Source organism: Oryctolagus cuniculus, chromosome 6 (genome assembly GCF_964237555.1).
Source record: "Oryctolagus cuniculus chromosome 6, mOryCun1.1, whole genome shotgun sequence".
NCBI classification, from domain to species: domain Eukaryota; kingdom Metazoa; phylum Chordata; class Mammalia; order Lagomorpha; family Leporidae; genus Oryctolagus; species Oryctolagus cuniculus.
Genome location: NC_091437.1, coordinates 44,707,880 through 44,728,699, shown reverse-complemented (window position 1 = coordinate 44,728,699; position 20,820 = coordinate 44,707,880). Strand labels below are relative to the sequence as shown.

Here is a 20,820-nt window from a genome sequence, read left to right as displayed (position 1 = left end):
CTTTTTGATGACTCAAAAGCCATGTAGCAAGAGTATGGGATATGCAATAGTTATCAAATTCTGAATTTTCACTATCCCTAACGCTTTTTAAGTAGGAAATTTGAATTACCACATTCACAGGCATCTGTTATAACAATTCTTAAGTAACAATCAGAGCTTTCGATGTCAAATGAATACTGTAGTATGTCACATTTTCACATTATTTATTCTTTGAATTCTTATAGTTCATATATGATTGAGGAATTGTTTTAACCAAAAGTTTTGCTATCTCATGTCTTAATTTAAGATATTCCTTAAAAAACTAATTTTTCTTGCTAGCATACTATTTAGTATTTTTATGTTCTATTAGATGTTTACTATAACAGTTACAGGTGACGTTTATGGGGCACTGCACTAAGCACTATTTGATGTGCTGTCTTTTGAGGTAGTATTCTTATTTATCCCCACTTTACTTTGGAAGAAGCAGAGATTAAGATAATAAAAATAATTTTGCCAAAGATCAAAAAGTAAGTGTTTTATTGAAGTTAGATCTTTCTCCTCTTAAAGTCCATGTTCTTTTAGCATTGCTGAAATCTTAAGGAAAATTTGCATGTATCATGCAAGCTCGGAATGGAATATTATGTAACAATAACAGTTTAACTTCTAGTGACTATATAATGATATGTAAACTGTATACTATATAATAAGTGAAAAGAGACCAGGGGATTACAATTAAATGTTTATCTAGGTCCTAATAAACTGTAGATTAACTTGATTCAGTAGTCTTTTTTTTTACATGATAATGTTCAGCTGTTACACAATTTTGCTTAATGTACAGAATTGCTGGAAGCTGGATACATAATCCTACATGTAAACCAGTTCTGGTCAGAGAACTGACAACTTAGTTTTATAATAGAGTCTAGCATATACAGTTCCCTTTTAATTTGACCCCAAGCTATTTTTCACTGGACTAGTGCCAGATCTAATGTAGTCTCTCATCTGTATTCTTGGAGGCTAATGGAATAGTAAAATCTTCTTAAAGATAACTTAAATGTGTTATATAGTGTCCTTGGGGTAGCTTGTGTACAAAAGATGTTTTCTCTCCCACCCTGTAGAGGTAGCTCATTAGGACACCCAGTAGTGTCATTATTAAGTTTTCATGTGTTTCTCAGTTTTGATGCTAATCTTTGTGCGTATGTGCGTATATTTTTTTTTTCTGTGCAGCACCAATGTGGTTATGAATTATTCAGAGATCGAGTCTAAGGTTCGAGAAGCAACGAATGATGATCCTTGGGGACCTTCTGGGCAACTCATGGGAGAGATTGCCAAGTAAGTGATAATTTGACTCAGCAGTGCAGAAAGAATCAAAGTATCTTTTCACAGAAATGAGAAATTTGCTTTCAGTTTTAAACTCTTTAGCTGCCAGATATAAATGTAGCATAATCATTCAGATTATGTAGAAAGTTTTATGCAGGGTCCATTCCCCTTAACTATTAGCTTTAAACAACAACAACAAAAAAACCAGTTTTCCTTTTTCAAGATTAGAGACTTAACAGTAACTTCCTATGTAAAATTTTGTTGGGTGCATATAAGATGTTTTAAAGTAAAATTACCAGAATGTTTTCACTGATATGTAACAACTAAACCCCTGTTCGAATGAAGAGCTTCCAAGGTATGGTATTAGCAAGGCTTACAAATGTGGGAGATACATTTTAAAGAAAACGCAGGGTAAACATTTTCAAGAAAGTGTATCTGAAAGTGTATTTTTTGTTACAAAGCATACTAATTTTTTTAAAGCTCTTTGAGGGATACCCAATAACTTAGAACAAGTCTGCCATCTACTGTCAAAATTAATATATTGCAAGCTTAAAGAAAATTGTGTTTTTTCAGGGCAACTTTTATGTATGAACAATTTCCAGAACTTATGAACATGCTTTGGTCACGAATGTTAAAAGACAACAAAAAGAATTGGAGAAGAGTTTATAAGGTATGGATGTAAGCCTTTCTCAGTAACTTGACATGTTGAAAGCAAAACCTTAAAACTTAAGATGTACATATATAAGTGATCTTAAAACAAAAGTAGATGTATAATTTGTTTAGCCTATTAGTTGGGGTAAGCAGTTACTCTTAGTGTAAAATGTTTAAAGTTAATATGAATCATACTTGTAAATTTGAGTATTCTTGTTTTAATCTGTTAAAATTTTTCCTACCAAAAATTGTGCCTATCAAATAGTTAGTATACATGTGTAGTATATGAACGGCTAAGATGAAAACTGCAGTTTAATATGATTTGACTTTCCATAAAACTTTGCTCAATTTATAATAGTATTATAGAGTTCTGCAACTCAAAATGTGTCAGTTCAGAAATTATAAAACGTATCAGACTTGAAATTCTAATATTTTAAATTTGTGAATGTGTACTGTTTATCAGATTCCTTTCATTAGAATTATAAAATAGCAGTCATCTATTCTTTCAGCCCCACCGTATTTTCTTGCTACTCAGAGTATGTTTTTTGGTGTTTTCCAAAATGACATATAACATTCATATTTGGAACTTTGAAAGTAACATTTCTAGCTTTCAGGATTGAAAATCTGTGCTTTAATTTTGTGTGTTTTTATATTGTTTGTTTCTGAAAATATTCCATGTCTTTCTGTCTGCTTGTGTGGTAGATGCGATTTCATTTCTTGAGTAAATGACTTTTTAAATAACTGATACGATGAGGTTTTGTACCCCTCAATTTTACCAATCTAACTAGATGGTCATATCTAAATATAGTCAAGTGAGATTTGTTCCAAGCAAAGTTCCATTCAGTGCACAAGTTGGTAGTTTTCAATGTATTCAGTTTGTGCAAGAGTCACTGCTATCTAATTCCAAGACATTTTCATTTTCATTACCCCCAAAGAAAACCCTGTACCTGTTAGTGATCATTTTAAATTCACATTGCAACAAAATTTTCAAGGTATTGGGTTTTTTTCTTTTATTTGTTGGCAGCATCTTTTGAAACAAAAGCCTCATTAACATCAAAATTAAATTTATCTGGAGAAAATACTGTGGTATTACCAAATAATACTTCTACTGCTTGTAACTTTGTATAGTTGCATAATGTCCAGTTAAAAAGTAAAAACAGCCAGTTTCCTAAGACCTTATTGTTTATTTACATAATATGTTCACATTTTTTTGAACATCAGACTAATTTATTTTTTTAAAACTCCTCTGATATATAGTATCCAGAGGACAGTTTATAGTTATTTACTATGCTTGATATAAGAGAAACTTGAAGTTGATAATATATGTTCTAGACTATAAATATTTAAAGTCTAATATAAGGTAAAGAACTCCCACCACCAAGATTAGTTATTTGCTAATGTTGAAATCTCTCTCTTTTTTTTTTTTAACATTTTCCAAAGCTCTACTAGAATTTATTTCATTAAACTAGTTGGTGCCTTGTATTTTTACAGTCATTGCTGCTCCTAGCTTACCTCATAAGGAATGGATCAGAGCGTGTTGTTACAAGTGCCAGAGAACACATTTATGATTTGCGATCCCTGGAAAATTACCACTTTGTAGGTGAGCAATAGAAAAACCTTATAAGCAAATTAAAACAGTAGTTGGAGTTGTCAGTCACCTGAACTAGCTTAGAAGCTTCTCTGCTCTAATTAGAATGTGACTGTTGCTGGTTGTGTGACGAGTGCAGAATCCAAGACGTGGGGCCCTAGAGTATTAATTAGTGAAGACAAGAACTTGCAGAAAAGACTGGCTAATAACAACAGAACCAACACAACATGAGTGTTCGGGTTTATATTAAAATATGCACTGGAGACTGGTCCCCTGTGGTGTCCATAAAGGAATAGCTTTAATCATATGGGAAGAAAAGGTTAGAGCTCCAAAACACACACATCTGTTTGAAGCTGAGTTTTTTTTTTCCCTCCCACCAAATAATATTTACTGTGCAAAGGCAGCAAGGCCAGAGTGTGTTTTGAATGTGAAAGAGGCTAGAAAATGAAGTACATTTCATTTTGTAGCATACCCTGTTGAAAGTACTTTAAAAAGTAACCTTTCCAGCTACATTAAATACTAGTAATTAGCATTCCCAAACTTATATTTGGGAATCCAAGGCATAAGGATGCCTTGCAGTTTTAAAGTGGTTCTTGTTTTGATTTTTCCTATTAAAATACAGTAGAAAAATAAATGCCATTAATGATATGTCTGTTTCATATAGTCATCATTGATCCTTTTTGGTGTATCTTTAATTGACCTTATATAGACTATTAGCTATAGTCCTTAAGCCAGAATTATATTTCAGAACTTAGAGTTTTCTGAAAAGGATATGACAAAATCATATAGCACAATCTACCTGTTTTCATTATCTTTTTAAATATTGAAATTGATTTCTTGTGTTGGAATTTTTGTTTTTATTTTAAAGATTTGAGTTTGATACATATTAAGTGAATTCTGAAAGTTTTCTTTCTCCCCTACCATTCTCTCAGATGAGCATGGCAAGGATCAAGGTATAAATATTCGCCAGAAGGTAAAGGAATTGGTTGAATTTGCACAGGATGACGACAGGCTTCGTGAAGAGCGAAAGAAAGCAAAGAAGAACAAAGACAAATATGTTGGTGTTTCCTCTGACAGTGTTGGAGGATTCAGATACAGTGAGTATCAAAGATAGGCTGGCACCTAAGCATCAACTTGGTTTCTTGGGTGTATTTTAAGAATCATTGAAATACAAAAGATCATCTGCTTTTTGTTTTCATGAATACATATAGTAATAAAATATGTGTAATACTTAATTTGTTTCCTAGCAAATGGACCTTATAGGTTTTTAGGTTCAAGAATACGATTTTAACCATCATTGGTTAGCTTAAATGACTGCAAAGTTTGAGTTGGCACACTGACAACAAAACAAATGTACCCTTCCCTCTTAGGGTGCCTTAAAAAAGAAGAAAAATTTCTCTTAATTCACTGTTTCAAGTATAAAAATATAGTTTGATTAAGAAATCAGCCTTTCTAATTCAAAACCAATGTATCTCTATTTCAGGCCAAAAATAACATCCTGTAAGTCTGCCTGTATTCTCTCTTCACTTAATTAAGCAATGCATAACAATATAACATGGAAGAAAGATGACTGATGATATTGTTAGTTTTCATCTGCACCTATTGCTTTGTTGCCCATTCCTCACACTCTTAAGAATAACTAGAATGTTCATATGTCATGTTTATTTTTTAATGTAATGATACAGTTTCCTGGAAACTCGGCACTTGGTGCTCAGAATGGATACACAAAATAATGAACTTTTACACAGCCTGCTCCTTTGGACTTTTTCCTGTGAACTCTGAGTATCTATCCCCTGGCCACTTTGTCTCCTTGCAAACATGCCAGATGCTTGGGGCTCACCAGCTCCATGTATAAGTTTTAAGTTTGGATTACAGTGGGATCTTGTAGCACTTTCAGTGGAGCAACATAAAAATCTTCTATTAGTTTGTCATTACCTATAAAATCCTGCGTTTAATTAATTTTATGGATCTTTTTAACAGCAGAAAAATTCTATTTTTTATGTCATGTAAAAGTGAATTTTTGAATTGGGCTGGAAGATTTCTCTTAAAACACATAAATATGTTTTGAAAGTTTTATTAGTTTTAAGATGTTTTTGGTTTATTTACCCAGGTATTTTCTTCAGCTTTTTCAAAGTAGCTATAGCCTTTTAGCATGTTTTTGAGTAGAAATTGCTATGTGCAGCTAGTTTCATTGTGTTACTTACTGTTTGTCTTTTTAGTGGCATAGTATTTAAAAAATTAAGTTCAGGTTCACAGCTAATTGTGGCATCTATCTTAGAGGTAGAATTGAGCATCTTGTTTTCATCACATTCTGTGCTGTTATTAATATTTTTGAGACTTAGGTAATCAGCTTTAGCTACTTTATGTGCTTCCATTTTGTCATTAAATGATCTTACCAACATCTTTAGCACTCACTTAATGTCATGTCCACCACTGTAATCAATTTGGTTTTCATCTACTTTAATTTCTCTTATAAGTTTGTTTTATTTCAATTTCTGGCTCATCACATTATCTTTGAGATGTACACATTGTTGGAAAAATATTTTTGGAAAACCATTATGGTTTAAATTCTGTCTGGAAAACCATATTGTCAAGTGGTCACTTCAGATTTAGTAAATATATTTTAGAATCCTCTCACTTTTGCAGAAAAATTTTAGCCTTGCAGTTTTATTAGGCATTTCAACAAAATGGTTTTTGTTCAATCTTCAAAGAATGTGTATGCTCCCAGAGCTTGTTGTCAAAAACTCAAAAGCTCCGTTAGTTACTTTTTGATTATTTTGTTTCTCATTGCCCTTTATCTTTTATTCTAGCTGGCCTTAATTTTCAACTTTTTAATTTCAATGGCTCATGTGATTTCTTGTTTCTGAAGTTGAGTTTGGACATGGAAATGGAAGGGTTTCATTTTGTGTCCGTAATTCCTATCTTTCCTTTAGGTCTCTAAGGTTAAGGATAGCAAATCTTGACATTTTAGGCATTTTGTTCTGTGCCATACTATATTCTCTGTGTTCCCAAATTCATACACAAGCTCTTGAGTTTTCACCAATCTCGTCATATATTCCAAGTTGATCTTTGAATAGGTTATCATTGTTCTGAACTGCTTGAACATACTCCATAATTTTTGCATATAAGCTTTAGAATATTCTTTCCTTTTTACAGTAATTCTAGACTGTTCTTCTGTGACCTGAAATCCATTGAATTATTTTTCTAGTTCGATACTAAAGAATGACCACTACTGAGTCTTTTCAGTATATCGGGATAGATAGTATTCAGAAGCAATTTGTTTAGTTTGTATTTTTTTCAAACACTGTTGCTGTGCAATACTTTTTTAAAAATTAAAAAGCTGTTAAAAGACAAGAATAAAATATGCAGTTAAGTGAGTTTGGTAAAAATGAAAAGATTGCCATTTCTCTTTTGCTTATGTATTTGTGTTGGTTTTGTGTTTTCTACTAGTCTTTCAACCTCCTTTATGAACTTTATGAATGCCGTGCTGCACATTCAGGTTGTTTTAAGTTTTCATAAACAAAAGCTTTTGGATCTGCATTCCTACCACTTAATGACTGGCATTACATGCTGTGCCTCACTGTAATTGTGTTGATTCAGCACTGTGGGAGCTTTCTGTTTTCTTTTTAAAACAATTTTATTATGAGGAAAAGCTTCAGAAATAAAGACTATAGACACCTTTTGAATTTAATATCCTTAGAGTTGTTTCTTTTTTTAATGCTTTATATAGGTGAAAGGTATGATCCTGAGCCCAAATCAAAATGGGATGAGGAGTGGGATAAAAACAAGAGTGCTTTTCCATTCAGTGATAAATTAGGTGAACTGAGTGATAAAATTGGAAGCACAATTGATGACACCATCAGCAAGTTCCGGAGGAAAGATAGAGAAGACTCTCCAGAGAGATGCAGGTATTAACACTTTATCTTCTGGGTCTCTTAGAATGGGTGCTTTATGCAGCTATGTTTTTCGTTTGTTTTGTTTGGGATATTAACATTGTCTGAAGCTCAACTTTTTTGTCTAATAGCCTTTTTTTTTTAAAAGGAGTCTTAGGTTTACAGAAAAATAGTACATGAAATACCTACAGAATTGCTATATACTTCCTCCTACCATTACAGTTTCTACTATAGAGTTCTGTGGTTCCTGTTAGATGCATAACGACTACCATAACAGTACCACATAGAATAGTTCATTGCGATAACAATGTCCTTTTGCAAAAATACGAAACAATTCATGAATTTGCAAGGTTGTCCTCGCTTAAGGGCCATACTAATCTTCCATGTATATTTCCAGTTTTAATACGTGGATTGCCAAAGCAAGCACTGTGCAGCTGCTTTTAAGATGCTAAGTCAAACATTGTTATAATTAGCATTGACACATCTTCTGTGTTGTCTGTTGGTTTGTTTCTAAGTTGATCATATGCCATATATATTTTTATTCAAGCTTCTTTAGAAATTTTTCCACATTAAAAAGTTTTATGTATTACTTTGCATTTGCACAGCAGATGATCCAGGTATCTCAGTGTTGATAAGGAATAATGAAATTTATATATTATGTTTAAACAAAATGGTTAAAGAATTTGGAATTTAACTCTCTCTATAATATTTCATTATGATTCTGTGCCAGTATTACCAGAAAAACAATCCCAATGAATTTTATTTATTTTTTAAGATTGATTTATTTATTTGAGAGAATTACAGCACTTCCATCTGCTGCTTCATTCCCTAGATGGCCACCTTGGCTGGGGCTTGGCCAGGCCAAAGCTGGAAGCTAGGAACTTCTTCCATTTCTCTCATGTGGGTGACAGGGGCCCGAGTACTTGGGCCATCTTCCTCTACTTTTTGCAGGCCATTAGCAGAGAGCTGGATCAGAAGTGGAGCAGCCAGAACAAGAACCTGCGTCCTTATGGAATGCCAGCTTCACTGACAGCAGTTTTACCCAGTACGCCACAACCACAACATCAGCCCCCAAATGAATTTTCAAAGCAGAAGTTTTAGAATATAGACTAAACTGTTTCATAAACAGTATTTCTGCTGGTAGAACATTTGTGTTTAGTTTTACATAGAACAGTACTTGGAACTTTATAACATTCTTTTTTTGTTCTTAACTACCAATGCAGCTATAAGCTAATTTTTTTGTCAATTTAAAGGGCAACATATGTAGCACTTAATTTTTAAGTTTTACAACATCTATAACAATTATGCATGGTAATATCTGTATTAAATAGCTTAGAGCAAGAATTTTGCCTGTATTTTTTAGAAGTAAAACCTAAGACCCAATAAGACTAACTGGACTTGCCTAAAGTAAAAACCAAGCCTTCAGTTGAGTTCTTATTAAATACCATCTATTTTTTCCTACCTAGCACATACCTTAGTAATTTGGATTTAGGAGTCATTAAAAAGAAGTATAGAGGTGGACCTTTGGCATGGTTAAAATGCAATCTGAAGACCATGTCAGAGTACCGAGTTTGATACCTGATTCCAGCTTCCTGCTCATGCAGACTCTGGATGGGAGGGTCTCAAGGGATTTGGGGTCCTCGCATCCATGTTTGAGACCAAGATTCAATTTCTGACTCCTGGCACTAATGAGAACTTTCCCTTTTTGTCTCTGCCTCTCAGACTCTAAAAATAATAATAATTAATTAATTAAAAAAAATTTTTTTTAACTTTTTTTAAAGAAGTGCAAATAAAAATGTAATCTAATTTTGAAACAGGGTCTGAAATATTTGTATTATCTACTCTTACTGTGTTTCCATATTTATTAAATCCCTGGAATGCCACTTTTTCAAGATTATTTCTGGATTGTACACTTTGAAGAGCTAGAATTTATTTTTAGTACTCAGTATGTATATTTTATAACTCCATCTCTAGCCTGGCTCTTTTATACTAGGAGAGTATATACACGGTAGTTACAAATACTAAACTTGGGGAAACAGTGCCTACTTGAAATAATCTGTGCAATTTTTCCAACATTAATGTTATTTTGGCTTGTGTGTATAAACTTTTGACTTGGTTTAGAAAACATAATGGCTGTATATTCTGATATTTCCTGAAGAAGTATGAAATCAGAAGGCTGATTAGAGATCTAACTGTCTATATACTTGTATTGCTATTTTCTTTCCTTTACCCTCTACCCTCAATTTTGTCTTGCTTTGTCTCCCTTGTCTTTTTGTCTTCCTTTTTTCTGCCATTATATTTTATTCTACACTCTATACTCATAACACAGATATGCTAGCATTCCTGAGTCTTCCGTGTGGAGTATTCAAGTTAAAAAGAGTAGATAGAAGATAAGTAACATTTATCACTAGATATTTTGCATCTTGGAGTTTTTATGAGAGAAGACTAGATTTCTAGAAGAAGCTACATGTGACTTCTTTGACATGTTAACAGGAATTTCAGACTTTACTAGCTCATTATTAGATTCAGGAATTCTAGAACATTGATCTTTTATGAAGCATCTGCTTCAGTGTTTGGTAGTCATACTGAGATTTTCAATTTGTAAAGAAATTATCTTGTACTAAAATAAAATTAGATTCTGAAAGGGTAAGAAATAACTGTTTTACTTACATTATTGATGGTAGGAATCTTTGTCATTCTTTATTAAAAAATTATGGTCTTTTGGTCACTTATCAGAATATGTGGGTTCCTCAAAATGCTCATTTATAAAATCTGTGTAATCCTTTTGTTCTGTGTGTGGGGGATGCCATTGTTTTTTACCCTTGATTTATACAATTCCAAATTGGCTTATATTTAAGTAGAAATTGCTTTAGTTTAGTCTGAATTATATTGTATCATTAATAGTCATAGTTTAAAAGAGATTTTCAGCATTTTATTCTAAGATATTTGTAAATTAAACTACCTGCTCTGCAATTAAGTAATTAATATAGGTAATAGAACATACTTCAGGTTTTTTCCTCTCCCTCTTTTCCCCAGGTTATATCAGAAAAAAACCCCAATACCTTGTTACTGTAGGACAGACTAGTGCTGACATTTTCTTTTGTAGCAGCTGAAAAGCCTTTTTTTTACTCTTTAGATTGTTTTTTCCTTTTGCCTTCTTTAAAAAAATTTTTTTTGAATGTGCCTGAGGGGGAATTATTTAAAAGGCAATTTAAAAAAGCAGTTTCCAAAATATGTTAAAAGTTTGATACTGTAGTCAAATACAGTTCATATTTGTGAAGTACATTCTCTCATATTTTTCTTCCTACATTGACAGATGAAAGTTTAGTCATTTGAATCCAAACAGGATATTTCAAATGCATCTATTGAACTTGTGTCTTGTTATATTGAATTAATGAGAGTTGAAAATAAAAGTATGTTATAAAATGAGATTATAGCCATTTGCACACATTGTATTTCAAGAAAAATGGTCATGAAATATAGCTGTGTGAATTACTGAGGTCTTACCAGTTAATTCTGATAGAACAACGCTATTATGTTTTTAAGTTAACCTCAAAACTATAAGAAACAAAAAACTGAGTATTTCAATTTTTCTTATAGCAGTGTTTGAGACTTACCTAGGGAATTCTGTGGCTTTCTATTCCCCCTCCCCAATACACACATATCATTATTCAGACAGCTTAAATAACATTATGTTGATCCCTGTCAGATAGTCAAAGTGTAGAATATTGGAGTTACTGCATCTGAAATTCTTTCACTCAACTCACTGAGGACTCCATTTTAAAATAATCCCAAGTCGTCTTATTTTGCTTCATTTTTAATATCTTTTAGTGACAGCGATGAGGAAAAGAAAGCCCGAAGAGGGAGATCTCCCAAAGGTGAATTCAAAGATGAAGAGGAAACAGTGACGACAAAGCATATCCATATCACACAGGCCACAGAGACCACCACAACTAGACACAAGCGCACTGCAAACCCTTCCAAAACCATTGATCTTGGAGCAGCAGCACATTACACCGGGGACAAAGCAAGTCCAGATCAGAATGCTTCCACCCACACACCTCAGTCTTCAGTTAAGGTGAGAATCTTCCAGCAGGAATTTATGCATTACACATGATTTTCTCTCTATAAACTACTCGTAGAAGTCCTGCATTAGTAGACTTGGGCGTTTCTGGCAATTGTATTAATTGGAGGCATGTATTAGAGTCATTAATACTAAGAAGTGTGTCCAGTTGCTGAATGATTATCTATTTTTTATGGAAGTAGAAATGACACTTTTGGTTCATTTGGGCTAAGTTGTGAATCAGAACATTGTGCATCTGTTTCCATTCTAGTTATCACGAAACACAACTAGACTCACCGAGGAAAACAGACTGGCAGTTTTGTAAAATGACAAAAGAGGGCCTAAAAAGATAGAAGTGTATCAAGGAAATGATCTCTTCTAACATGTTGATGACGCCTTGCTTACTTGCATCCTAGTCAGTATCAGAAACACTGCCTCCTGCCTTCATTTGTTTTTATTCACCATAGAAAGGAAATCCACCTCCCAAGAAGTTGGCCCTGCGCTAGTCATTTGGACAGAAATCTGCCAAATAGGGAGATTTGCCTGGAAGACAGAATTGTTGTTTTTGTCACTTTGCCCCCCACAACTGTTTGTCACTTTCCCCCCACAACTGTTTGCTCAACTTCAATCTTTTCCGTAGAAGTAGAGAAAAGGTGGGAAATACACTGTTGTAATGTATCCTGCACATTGTAGGTGCCTCTAAAGATAAAAGTTAGGCCTATTTAGTGTCAACAACCTTTTGCCAAATTTTACCCATGTCGTTATCTTTTTAATTTTGAATTATAACTCAGCTTTAGTTGTAGTTAAAGAAAAATAGTGCCTTTTTTTTTTTTTGTAGTCTTAAGAATCCCCATCCTGTGTAGTTAACTTACTGATAGTTGTATAGGATCTGATAAATAGCCATATTTAACACCTAAGTACACAGTGGCATAGACAACTCTTTAAGGTTGCATGAGGAAAGTCATCCAAACTATAATTTTTTAACAGTAAATCAAGTTACAACTTAAAGGGTTTTAATTTTTGTTATTTATAGACATAAATATTTATGGAATACAGTGTGATATTTCAATACTAAAGGATTTCTTTTTTTTATTTAAGAGACAGAGATCTCCTATCAGTTGGTTTACTCCCCATATGTGCGCAACTGCCCCAGGCTAGGAGCCAAAGCTGGGAGCCGGAAACACAAGGTCTCCCACATGGGTGGCAGGAATCCAGTCACTTGAGATGTCACCACTGCCTCTTAGGGTCTCCATAAGCAGGAAGATTGAGTCAGGATCCAGAGTCAGATTTAAAAAAAAAAAAAAAAAAAAAAAAAAACAGATACTGTAATATAATGAAAGCTTTTTGACAGGCAGAGTTAGAGAGAGAGAGACAGAGGGAAAGGTCTTCCTTTTTCCGTTGGTTCACCCCTCAAGTGGCCGCTAGGGCCGGAGCGTTGCAGCCAGCGCACTGTGCTGATCTGAAGCCAGGAGCCAGGTGCTTTCTCCTGGTCTCCCATGTGGGTGCAAGGCCCAAGGACCTGGGCCATCCTCCACTGCATTCCTGGGCCACAGCAAAGAGCTAGACTGGAAGAGGAGCAACCAGGACAGAATCGGCGCCCCAACCTGGACTAGAACCCGGTGTGCCGGCGCCGCAGGCAGAGGATTAGCCTAGTGAGCCCCGGTGCCGACTATATACTCTAAGACCTAAGTTTCTTAATTGGCATTCTAACTACTAGGCCAAACACCTATTCTGTTATTGAAGGATTTCAAATATTAATTTATAATATAACCTGAATATCACTCTGCCATAAATGCTTCATATTTGTAGTGTAAGCTTTTTATTTTTGTTTTGTTACAAAAAAGTGTTTGGAAGGCTTGAAGTTCTTGGAGAACTACCCAACATCATCAGATCTCTTGAAAATTCAAGGGTTTTTGAACCATAATGTAGTATGTTTATCTTTAGAGCACAAATAAAATGCCTAGGAACTTAATGTTTCCCTGCTGGCTAGCAGTTCACTGCTAATCTAACATGTATGTATTGGACCTGGAGAACATAGATATCAGAGTGCTTAGCATTATGCAAAAAACAAAGATGATAATGTAGGTCCAGTCCCCACAGTTTAGTTTGAAAATTAAATGTGAGATAATTAGATCCAACAGCATAGAATTGCTCTAGCTTGTGTGGTACATAAATGAGTATTGCACAAGTTTTTGACCTCTAATCCAGTGGATCTGGATCCTTGGAATGTTCTAGGGAGCTTTACAAGACTTTATAAGCCAAGGTTCTACCTTGGGCAGTTCACTGTGTTGTGATGGGTTAGGGCGGTTTTTTTTTTTTTTTTTTTTTTTTTTTTTTTTTTTTTTTTCAGTGATTCTAATGTATAGCATTAAGATTTGGGTGAAGTCTGGGAGGTATCTTTTCCTGAGTGAAGTGCAATAAGAAAATAAATGACTTAGGGAAAAGATTATTAATGTTGGGAACTTTGGCATTACTGAAACTGGAATTACTTAAAAAGTTTTACTGCATCACAATTAGTATCCATTTTTCATTGAATTAATTACAGGTATTTTTGTCTAAATTGTAAATGAAAGGTAGAGCTTGGGACTTAGTGATTAAGACATCAGTTAGGACACAGAGAACCCACTTCAGAGTACCTGGTTTTTATCCCCAGCTCTGGCTTCTTACTCAGTGCAGATCCTGTGAGGCAGAAGGTGAAGTGGTTGGGTTCCCACCAGCCACTTCAGATTTGGGATTGAGTTTGTGGCTCCTAGCTTCAGCCACCCAGCTGTTTTGGGCATTTGGGAAGTGAACCAGTGGTTGAGAGTTCTTTTGCTTGCCCTCTGCCTCTCAAAAAAAAAAAGGTAAAATAATTTTAGGAAAAGTAGAAATTTATTTTTCTAAGCTTCTTACCTGTTTGTTTTCAGACATCAGTGCCTAGCAGCAAGTCATCTGGTGACCTTGTTGATCTATTTGATGGCTCCAGCCAGTCAGGTAAGCCTCCAAAGTGGCTTTATCCTTTTGGTCGCCTTGGTTTCAGAATCTTTTTTTTTTAAATACCAAATGAAAGATGAAATGAAAAAATTATTTGTTGGCTTTGGCTTTAGTTTTAGTATGAAATTAGTGATCTGTTATATATTAATGTTAGCCGTCACAAAACACACCGAACACCGGAATAAGGGAAAGCGATTATTGGGGAACACCAACAGACCGGAGTGAAGGGGCAGTGAAGGGAATGAGAGAGAGAGAGTATAAGAGAGAGAGACATAGAAGAGAGGAGCTAGTGAGGAGAGAAGAGAGAGCAGGAGAGGAGAGCCAAGAGAGAAGAACCAAGAGAGCACGTGTTCAGGAACAGGCCCTTTTAAAACTTTGCCCGAGGGCGTGCAGGGAAGCAGGAGCAGCAAATCCTATTAGGATGGGGGTGGAGCTTGACCACAGAGGTTGGGCCATGTGGCCACCTGGCTAAAACTGCGCCAGTTTCCTAACATGAGACTTGACCATTATTTGGTAGGAGTTTTTTAATTTCCGAAATAAAGGAGGTGAATACTTGAATGTTTTATAACTTCAGTAATCTGTTCCTGTTAATTTCTTTAGCAACTAAGGCTTTACCACTTTCAAATTGCTATGTTTTTATTTTTGTTTATCTTTCTATATAAACATCCATTTCTCAAAATTAGCCCTTAAAAGAAATATAGTCTGTTTTACATCTTTTTTACTGTCCCTGAGACCTAGTAAAAACCTAATTGTTTTGGGTAGTCAGTTAAAACTGGTATGTTATAATAATATCCTCAAATCACTGTAATTTTAATGACTCCTTATATCTGATGTAGTGCTTCCTCTAATTAACAATAAATGATATTTCGAGATATGTATACTTTTTGAAATATTTCATGATTACAGATTTTAGAGGCTTTATAATTTCCGTTTCTAATCCTTAAACTTGGAAAAACAAAAAATTATTTTAGAATCTCCACCTTTGCATTCTTTGTAAGCAAAATGTGCTGCTCTGCCCAATTTAATCTTTCATTGAATTTTTAATTCTGGGTGTCAACAAGGGCATGCCTAGGGTTTGTTGAACTTTTCATTCATTTACTGAGCAAATATTTGTTGAACAAAACACTGGACTGGGTGTTTGTAAAACAGAGTTCTTGCCCTCATAGAAAGGTCAAGTGGAGGAAGTAATCATCAATCAAAGAGTCACAAATAGCTGTCTAGTTGTAAACAAGGGGAAATGCATTGGAGGAGAAAGGCATTCTGTGAAATCCAGTGTGTAAATATCTACCAAACATATTTTCACAGAACTGTGGGGAGAGCAGCTTACCAAGAGTTTCTTGTAGTTTGATTTCTTTCATTTGATTTCAAACATTCTAGATTTTGAGTAATTAATAATAAATTATTTTTATGCAAATTGATATTTTAGGGCTATATTTGATGATTGCAGTGTTTTAACTGTAAACTACTATGTCTAAAATCAAAATAGCTCAAGAAACAACTTTATTTTTTGTTTTTTTAAATTTTATTTAAGGTATACCAATTTCATGTATTTACTATATACAGATTAGGGAACATAATGATACTTCCCATCCTTCGCTCCTTCCTGCCCATGCCCACACCCTTCTTCTTCCTCCCTCTCCTATTCCCATTCTTAATTTTTACAAAGATCTGTTTTCAGCTAACTTTATATTCATAAGATTAACTCTACTAAGTAAACAGTTCAATAAATAGTAGGAGGAAAAAAACATTGTTCCTCAACAGTTGAGAAAAGGGCTATGGAAAATCATCAAATCTCAAAATACCGATTTCAGTTCTATAGATTACCTTTAGGTATCTGGTTACAACAGATCAGGGAAAACATAAGGCATTTGTCTTTTTGGGGATGGGCTTATTTTACTAGGTATAATGGATTCCAATTATATCCATGTTGTTGAAAATGACAGGATTTCATTTTATTTTACTGTGTCTATATACAGTAAAATATATATATATGTATATACATATATACATATATATGTATATATATACACACATATATAAATATATATACAGTATATAGTGTGTATATACCATAATTTAAGACAGTCTTTCCAAGCCTGTTGTAAGTATATTTCACATTAAAATGCAAAATTGGGGTATTACTAATGTGCAAAGTAAATCTATTCCCAATTTTGTGAAATGATTTTTCAAAGCTTGAATTGTTTCTAAACTTTTACATTAGTGTTTAAGTTAAAGTCTTTGATGGAAATTAATTTTCATTGGTGGTAGTTAGAACATGAAATTAATGTAGTATATAAATGCCATGTTTTTTCATTATTCTTGCTGTCACTAAATTGTTGGACTGGGAGTCAACTTACTGGAAATCTGATTTGCCTTCGTTTCTGAGATTCTTAATTCCTTTTTTCTGTAACTATGACTGTTCGTTCCTAAAATTATTATTTAAACTTAATGGGATTATAATGCCCAAGATTACAAATATCTGCAATAGTTGTTTGACAGTTTGTGTGCTTTTTGTATGTTTAAGATTTGAGCTGGAACACTAACTGGTGGTTAGCATGTAGACATATAATATAGATGTAGTGTCGCAGAGTATCAGCTGTTTTGGACTTCTAGCATAAAATATTAAAGGACTCCTTTCATGTGTCTGTGGAAAGTTTTAATGGAGCAATCAAAGAAGAGTTAACCAGGAAGGTCAGATGAGTGGATGTAACTTTCTTCCTTGGTGATACCAAGATTGCTTTGTACAGAAAGAATTATTAAATACCAACATGCTTTCTTTGCTCGGCAAGAAACCTTTGAGTGGTTTTTCTTTTCCAATGCAAACAGTAGATAGACTAATTAAATGGAAGTAACATTTAATATGAGTGTAGTAATTGATACAGAGTTCGCATGAAATATGGAAGGTTTCTTACCTTAAGATTTATTTATCTCAATGTTCTCTAAAAACAAGTGAATGTGGAGTAATATTAGAGTTATTTTTAAAGTTAACTCCTATTTGAAACAGTATTTTTCCAGTTTTGTGCATGTTGCCCCTCCAATCAGTATATAAATTTAGTTACTCCCACTCTCTATTTAGATATTTTAATAATATATTTGAGATTGAATTCAGCAGTGAAAGAAAATTACATATTAAATCTTCAGCACCTACACATGATAAGGTATAAGAATCTACCATATTAAAATTGCTGTTTGGGATGCCATTTGGGTGTCATTTACCAGATGTGCCCATATTTATAATAGTACCATCATGCAAGTAATATGGGCATGAACTGTAAAGCTAAGCAGATAGCGCATCTGTACCACTCATCAGATAAATATCTCCTCTGAGAAAATGCTCAGATTTTCCTTTTGGTTGTGTGTTTGTGTGATGACCTTACTGCTAGCATCTTCAAAAAGATATATAGTAAAATCATTGTAGAATATCTACCAAGTTTAAAAATATATGTATGAAACCTAACCATTTATCAAGATTTATTTGAAGCTATCTTGATAAATGTCCCATTGTAATGTCCCACTGATTTATGCTTTGGTGGCTTAAATATATATTACCTCTTAAAAAAGTCCTAATTGTCTTTGTCACTTTGTAATTAAGGAATTTGGGTCTCAATTAACATATTACCCAAGATATTTCTAGTACATTTTGTAAGGTTGAAGAGAAAATACCTGTAATCAGTGAAGATAGAAAAACCTTATGGAACTTGGTGGTATGTTTTGACCTGTTTTTTTAAGTTGTAAAAACAAACATTGAAAGGGACTAAGGTATATCAAATCCAAATTTTTCATTAGGCTTATATTTGAACCTGTTGCTTTGCACTCAATAATTGCTAGTTAGTTGAGACTATTTACATAAATATGAATCACCTTGGCACATCATTAGTAGATCAACTTACATAGTAGAATTTGATTTCAGGTTATCTTTAGCTTTGTTTTAACATATTTCTCTTTTCAAGGATTATTAAAAGCAATGCATGTTTATTTTAGGAGTTTGGTGGAAAATAAATGAGTTGCTCCAATATGGATACATAAAATTAACTATTAATAATTTTGGTGAATATTCTTTTTAAAACATTTTTGTTCAGTCAGTGTATTTTTTATGAGGTAAATCTTTTTCAGGTTTCTAGATGAGGAATTTTTGTGTGTGTGAACTGCATTTTCACCCAAGATCTCATGACCTTTTTTTTTTTTTTTTAATAATTTTTACAGTGTATGGTCATTTAACCATCCCTTATTTTCTGGACATTAGTTTTTGCTTTTATTTTTTTTCAAAAATTCCTCTGTTATAAACAAAGTAGCACAAAACGCACCTTTGAAAATCCTCCAGTTTGATAAGGAGAAAATACTGTTAATTGAATAGTGTTTCATTTATTTTGCATTTGTTTGATGACTGAGTTTGAACACTTTTCATGTTTATATGCCAGTTGTGACTTGTCTATTCATGTCCTTTCTTCATTTTTTTCTGTTGGGGATGTTCATCACTGATTTTTTAAAAACTTCTTATGGAGTTAATTCCCTTATATATTTATACTTTCTGCATTTTGTCATCTCATATTAGAATTATTTATTCAAAAGTATTCTTAATGCCATCTAGAATAAATTCTTTGTGGAAGAAAATTTTCATTTTTAGTTTAAGCATTGTCTGGTTTAACTGTATTTTTCTTCACAATATTGCTTTGGAAAATACATGTTCCCAGCTGGTGATTGTAAATAACCTCCTCGCTGCCCTGAAAAGGCAGATGGAAATGGTTCATTTATAATGACAGCTCTCATGTGGGAATCTTAAAGGATGGCTCTTGTTGTGAAAGTTAGCAGTCTTCCACATGCAGCAATTTTTGGTAGTCTCTTTTATTTACATTCCCTTAGATACAGGTAATCGGGGAAAATGCTTCAGCACACAACATTTCTCTTGCATTTAAAGCACTGGTAGGAGTGTCATTCATGTGGTTGTAGATCTTCCTAGGAGAGAGAAACTTAGCGTAAATGATGAAAGAGAATTTTAATTTTTGAGACAGTTTTCAGAGTTGATGATCACATTAAACTAGTAAGGCATAATATGTTGCACTTCAAAAAATTAGAGAAAAAACTCAAATCTGTTTCAAAGAAAGGTGGCTTCTATTTGGAAAATAGCTCTGCCTCTTTCTGCTCTGCTCCTGCGTTTCTCAAATTAGTCATGTTGAAATCAAACTCCCTGTGGTATGGGGGAGAAGAATGTTTGCTAGAGGTAAGTTATAATATCATGTAATTTCAGTTCAGGTAGTAGTAGAAGGTAGAGCAGCAGAATGAAGTGGCTGATTATCTGAAAAATTAAATTCAGGGTATGTCAAAAATAAAGTTTTTGTGTCCCAGTTTAAGTTGTGTTCTAAACTTTTATCCTCAACATGAATTTCCTTTTAGCTTAAACTAAGTAAGTTTTGAAAATTCCTAACCTGTTTGGCATAATAAATTAAATACCTTGACTTTGGCAAGCATTAGGTCATTGGTGAGTGAGAATATAAATGTGAGGGTATATATGTAAGACAGTAAAGGAATGAAGAATTAGTTACGCCTGCTGAGAGTTGACTACAGTGAGAGTGTATTGAAAAAGAAATGTCAGATATACATGTATCAGAAACTGATTTGTTCCTTTTATTACTGCTGGCCATTTATTAAGAAGGGGAGATAGTTTTACTTTAATTAACCCAGTTGAGTGTAGCAGATGGGGCAGAATGTCTTGCAGCGATAAGACAATTCAGAAATGGCACCAGATGTTAGAAGCTGTCCCTGGTGGAGTTTGAGTGCAGCCCAGATGTTCCAGTCCCACCTGGCTAGTTTCTAAGCACTGCAGGCTAAGCAGCTGTGATGTAACCTATATAATGTTCACATAACACTAAAAGCCCTGTAATTGAACTGCGGCTCTAGACTTCTAAGGTTGTGACTCTTAAGAGGTGAAATCTTTAAAGACAAAAATAAGCATAACTCTTTAAAGTTTATCTTTGGCTATTCTATTGATAATTGAATTGGAGAAAATGGAATATTAAAACTTGAAATAATGTTACTCCAAATTGTAGATTAAAATATTCTTACCTATGTAGTGTTTATAAATAATAATGTGTAGGAGGACATGATGTTAAGTACACATAGACTGATTTGAAGACTTGTGATTAGAATTTCACCCCTTGGAAAACATCAATCAAGAAGTAGCAAAAAGCTGTTTTCCATGCATTAAAACCAAAACGTCTTTACATGGAGTAAATAATAAAGAAAAAATACACTGAACTCACTGCATTGACTTTTTCCCCCCTCATGTCTATTTAAACTGACTTTAAAATGTTTACTTATTTACATATAATAGGGACAGATGAACAGAGAGCTCCCATCCT

General features: G+C 33.7%; 1 protein-coding gene and 1 non-coding gene across 3 annotated transcripts in view; one reads left to right on the top strand and one right to left on the bottom strand.

The window, feature by feature from the left end:
* The window catches only part of CLINT1 (clathrin interactor 1), a 70,008-nt gene that overhangs the window by 36,132 nt on the left and 13,056 nt on the right, over nucleotides 1-20,820 (top strand). For both annotated transcript variants that reach the window (XM_008255332.4, XM_008255333.4), the window contains exons 2-8: nucleotides 1,204-1,308; nucleotides 1,870-1,966; nucleotides 3,439-3,547; nucleotides 4,468-4,632; nucleotides 7,266-7,443; nucleotides 11,260-11,506; nucleotides 14,398-14,464. In XM_008255332.4, the coding sequence (XP_008253554.1) occupies nucleotides 1,204-1,308; nucleotides 1,870-1,966; nucleotides 3,439-3,547; nucleotides 4,468-4,632; nucleotides 7,266-7,443; nucleotides 11,260-11,506; nucleotides 14,398-14,464 (968 nt within the window). The remainder of the gene's footprint in view (nucleotides 1-1,203; nucleotides 1,309-1,869; nucleotides 1,967-3,438; nucleotides 3,548-4,467; nucleotides 4,633-7,265; nucleotides 7,444-11,259; nucleotides 11,507-14,397; nucleotides 14,465-20,820) is intronic.
* On the bottom strand, nucleotides 7,748-7,853 carry LOC127490847 (U6 spliceosomal RNA). Its single transcript, XR_007919240.1, has one exon. It is a non-coding gene; the product is annotated as a U6 spliceosomal RNA (small nuclear RNA).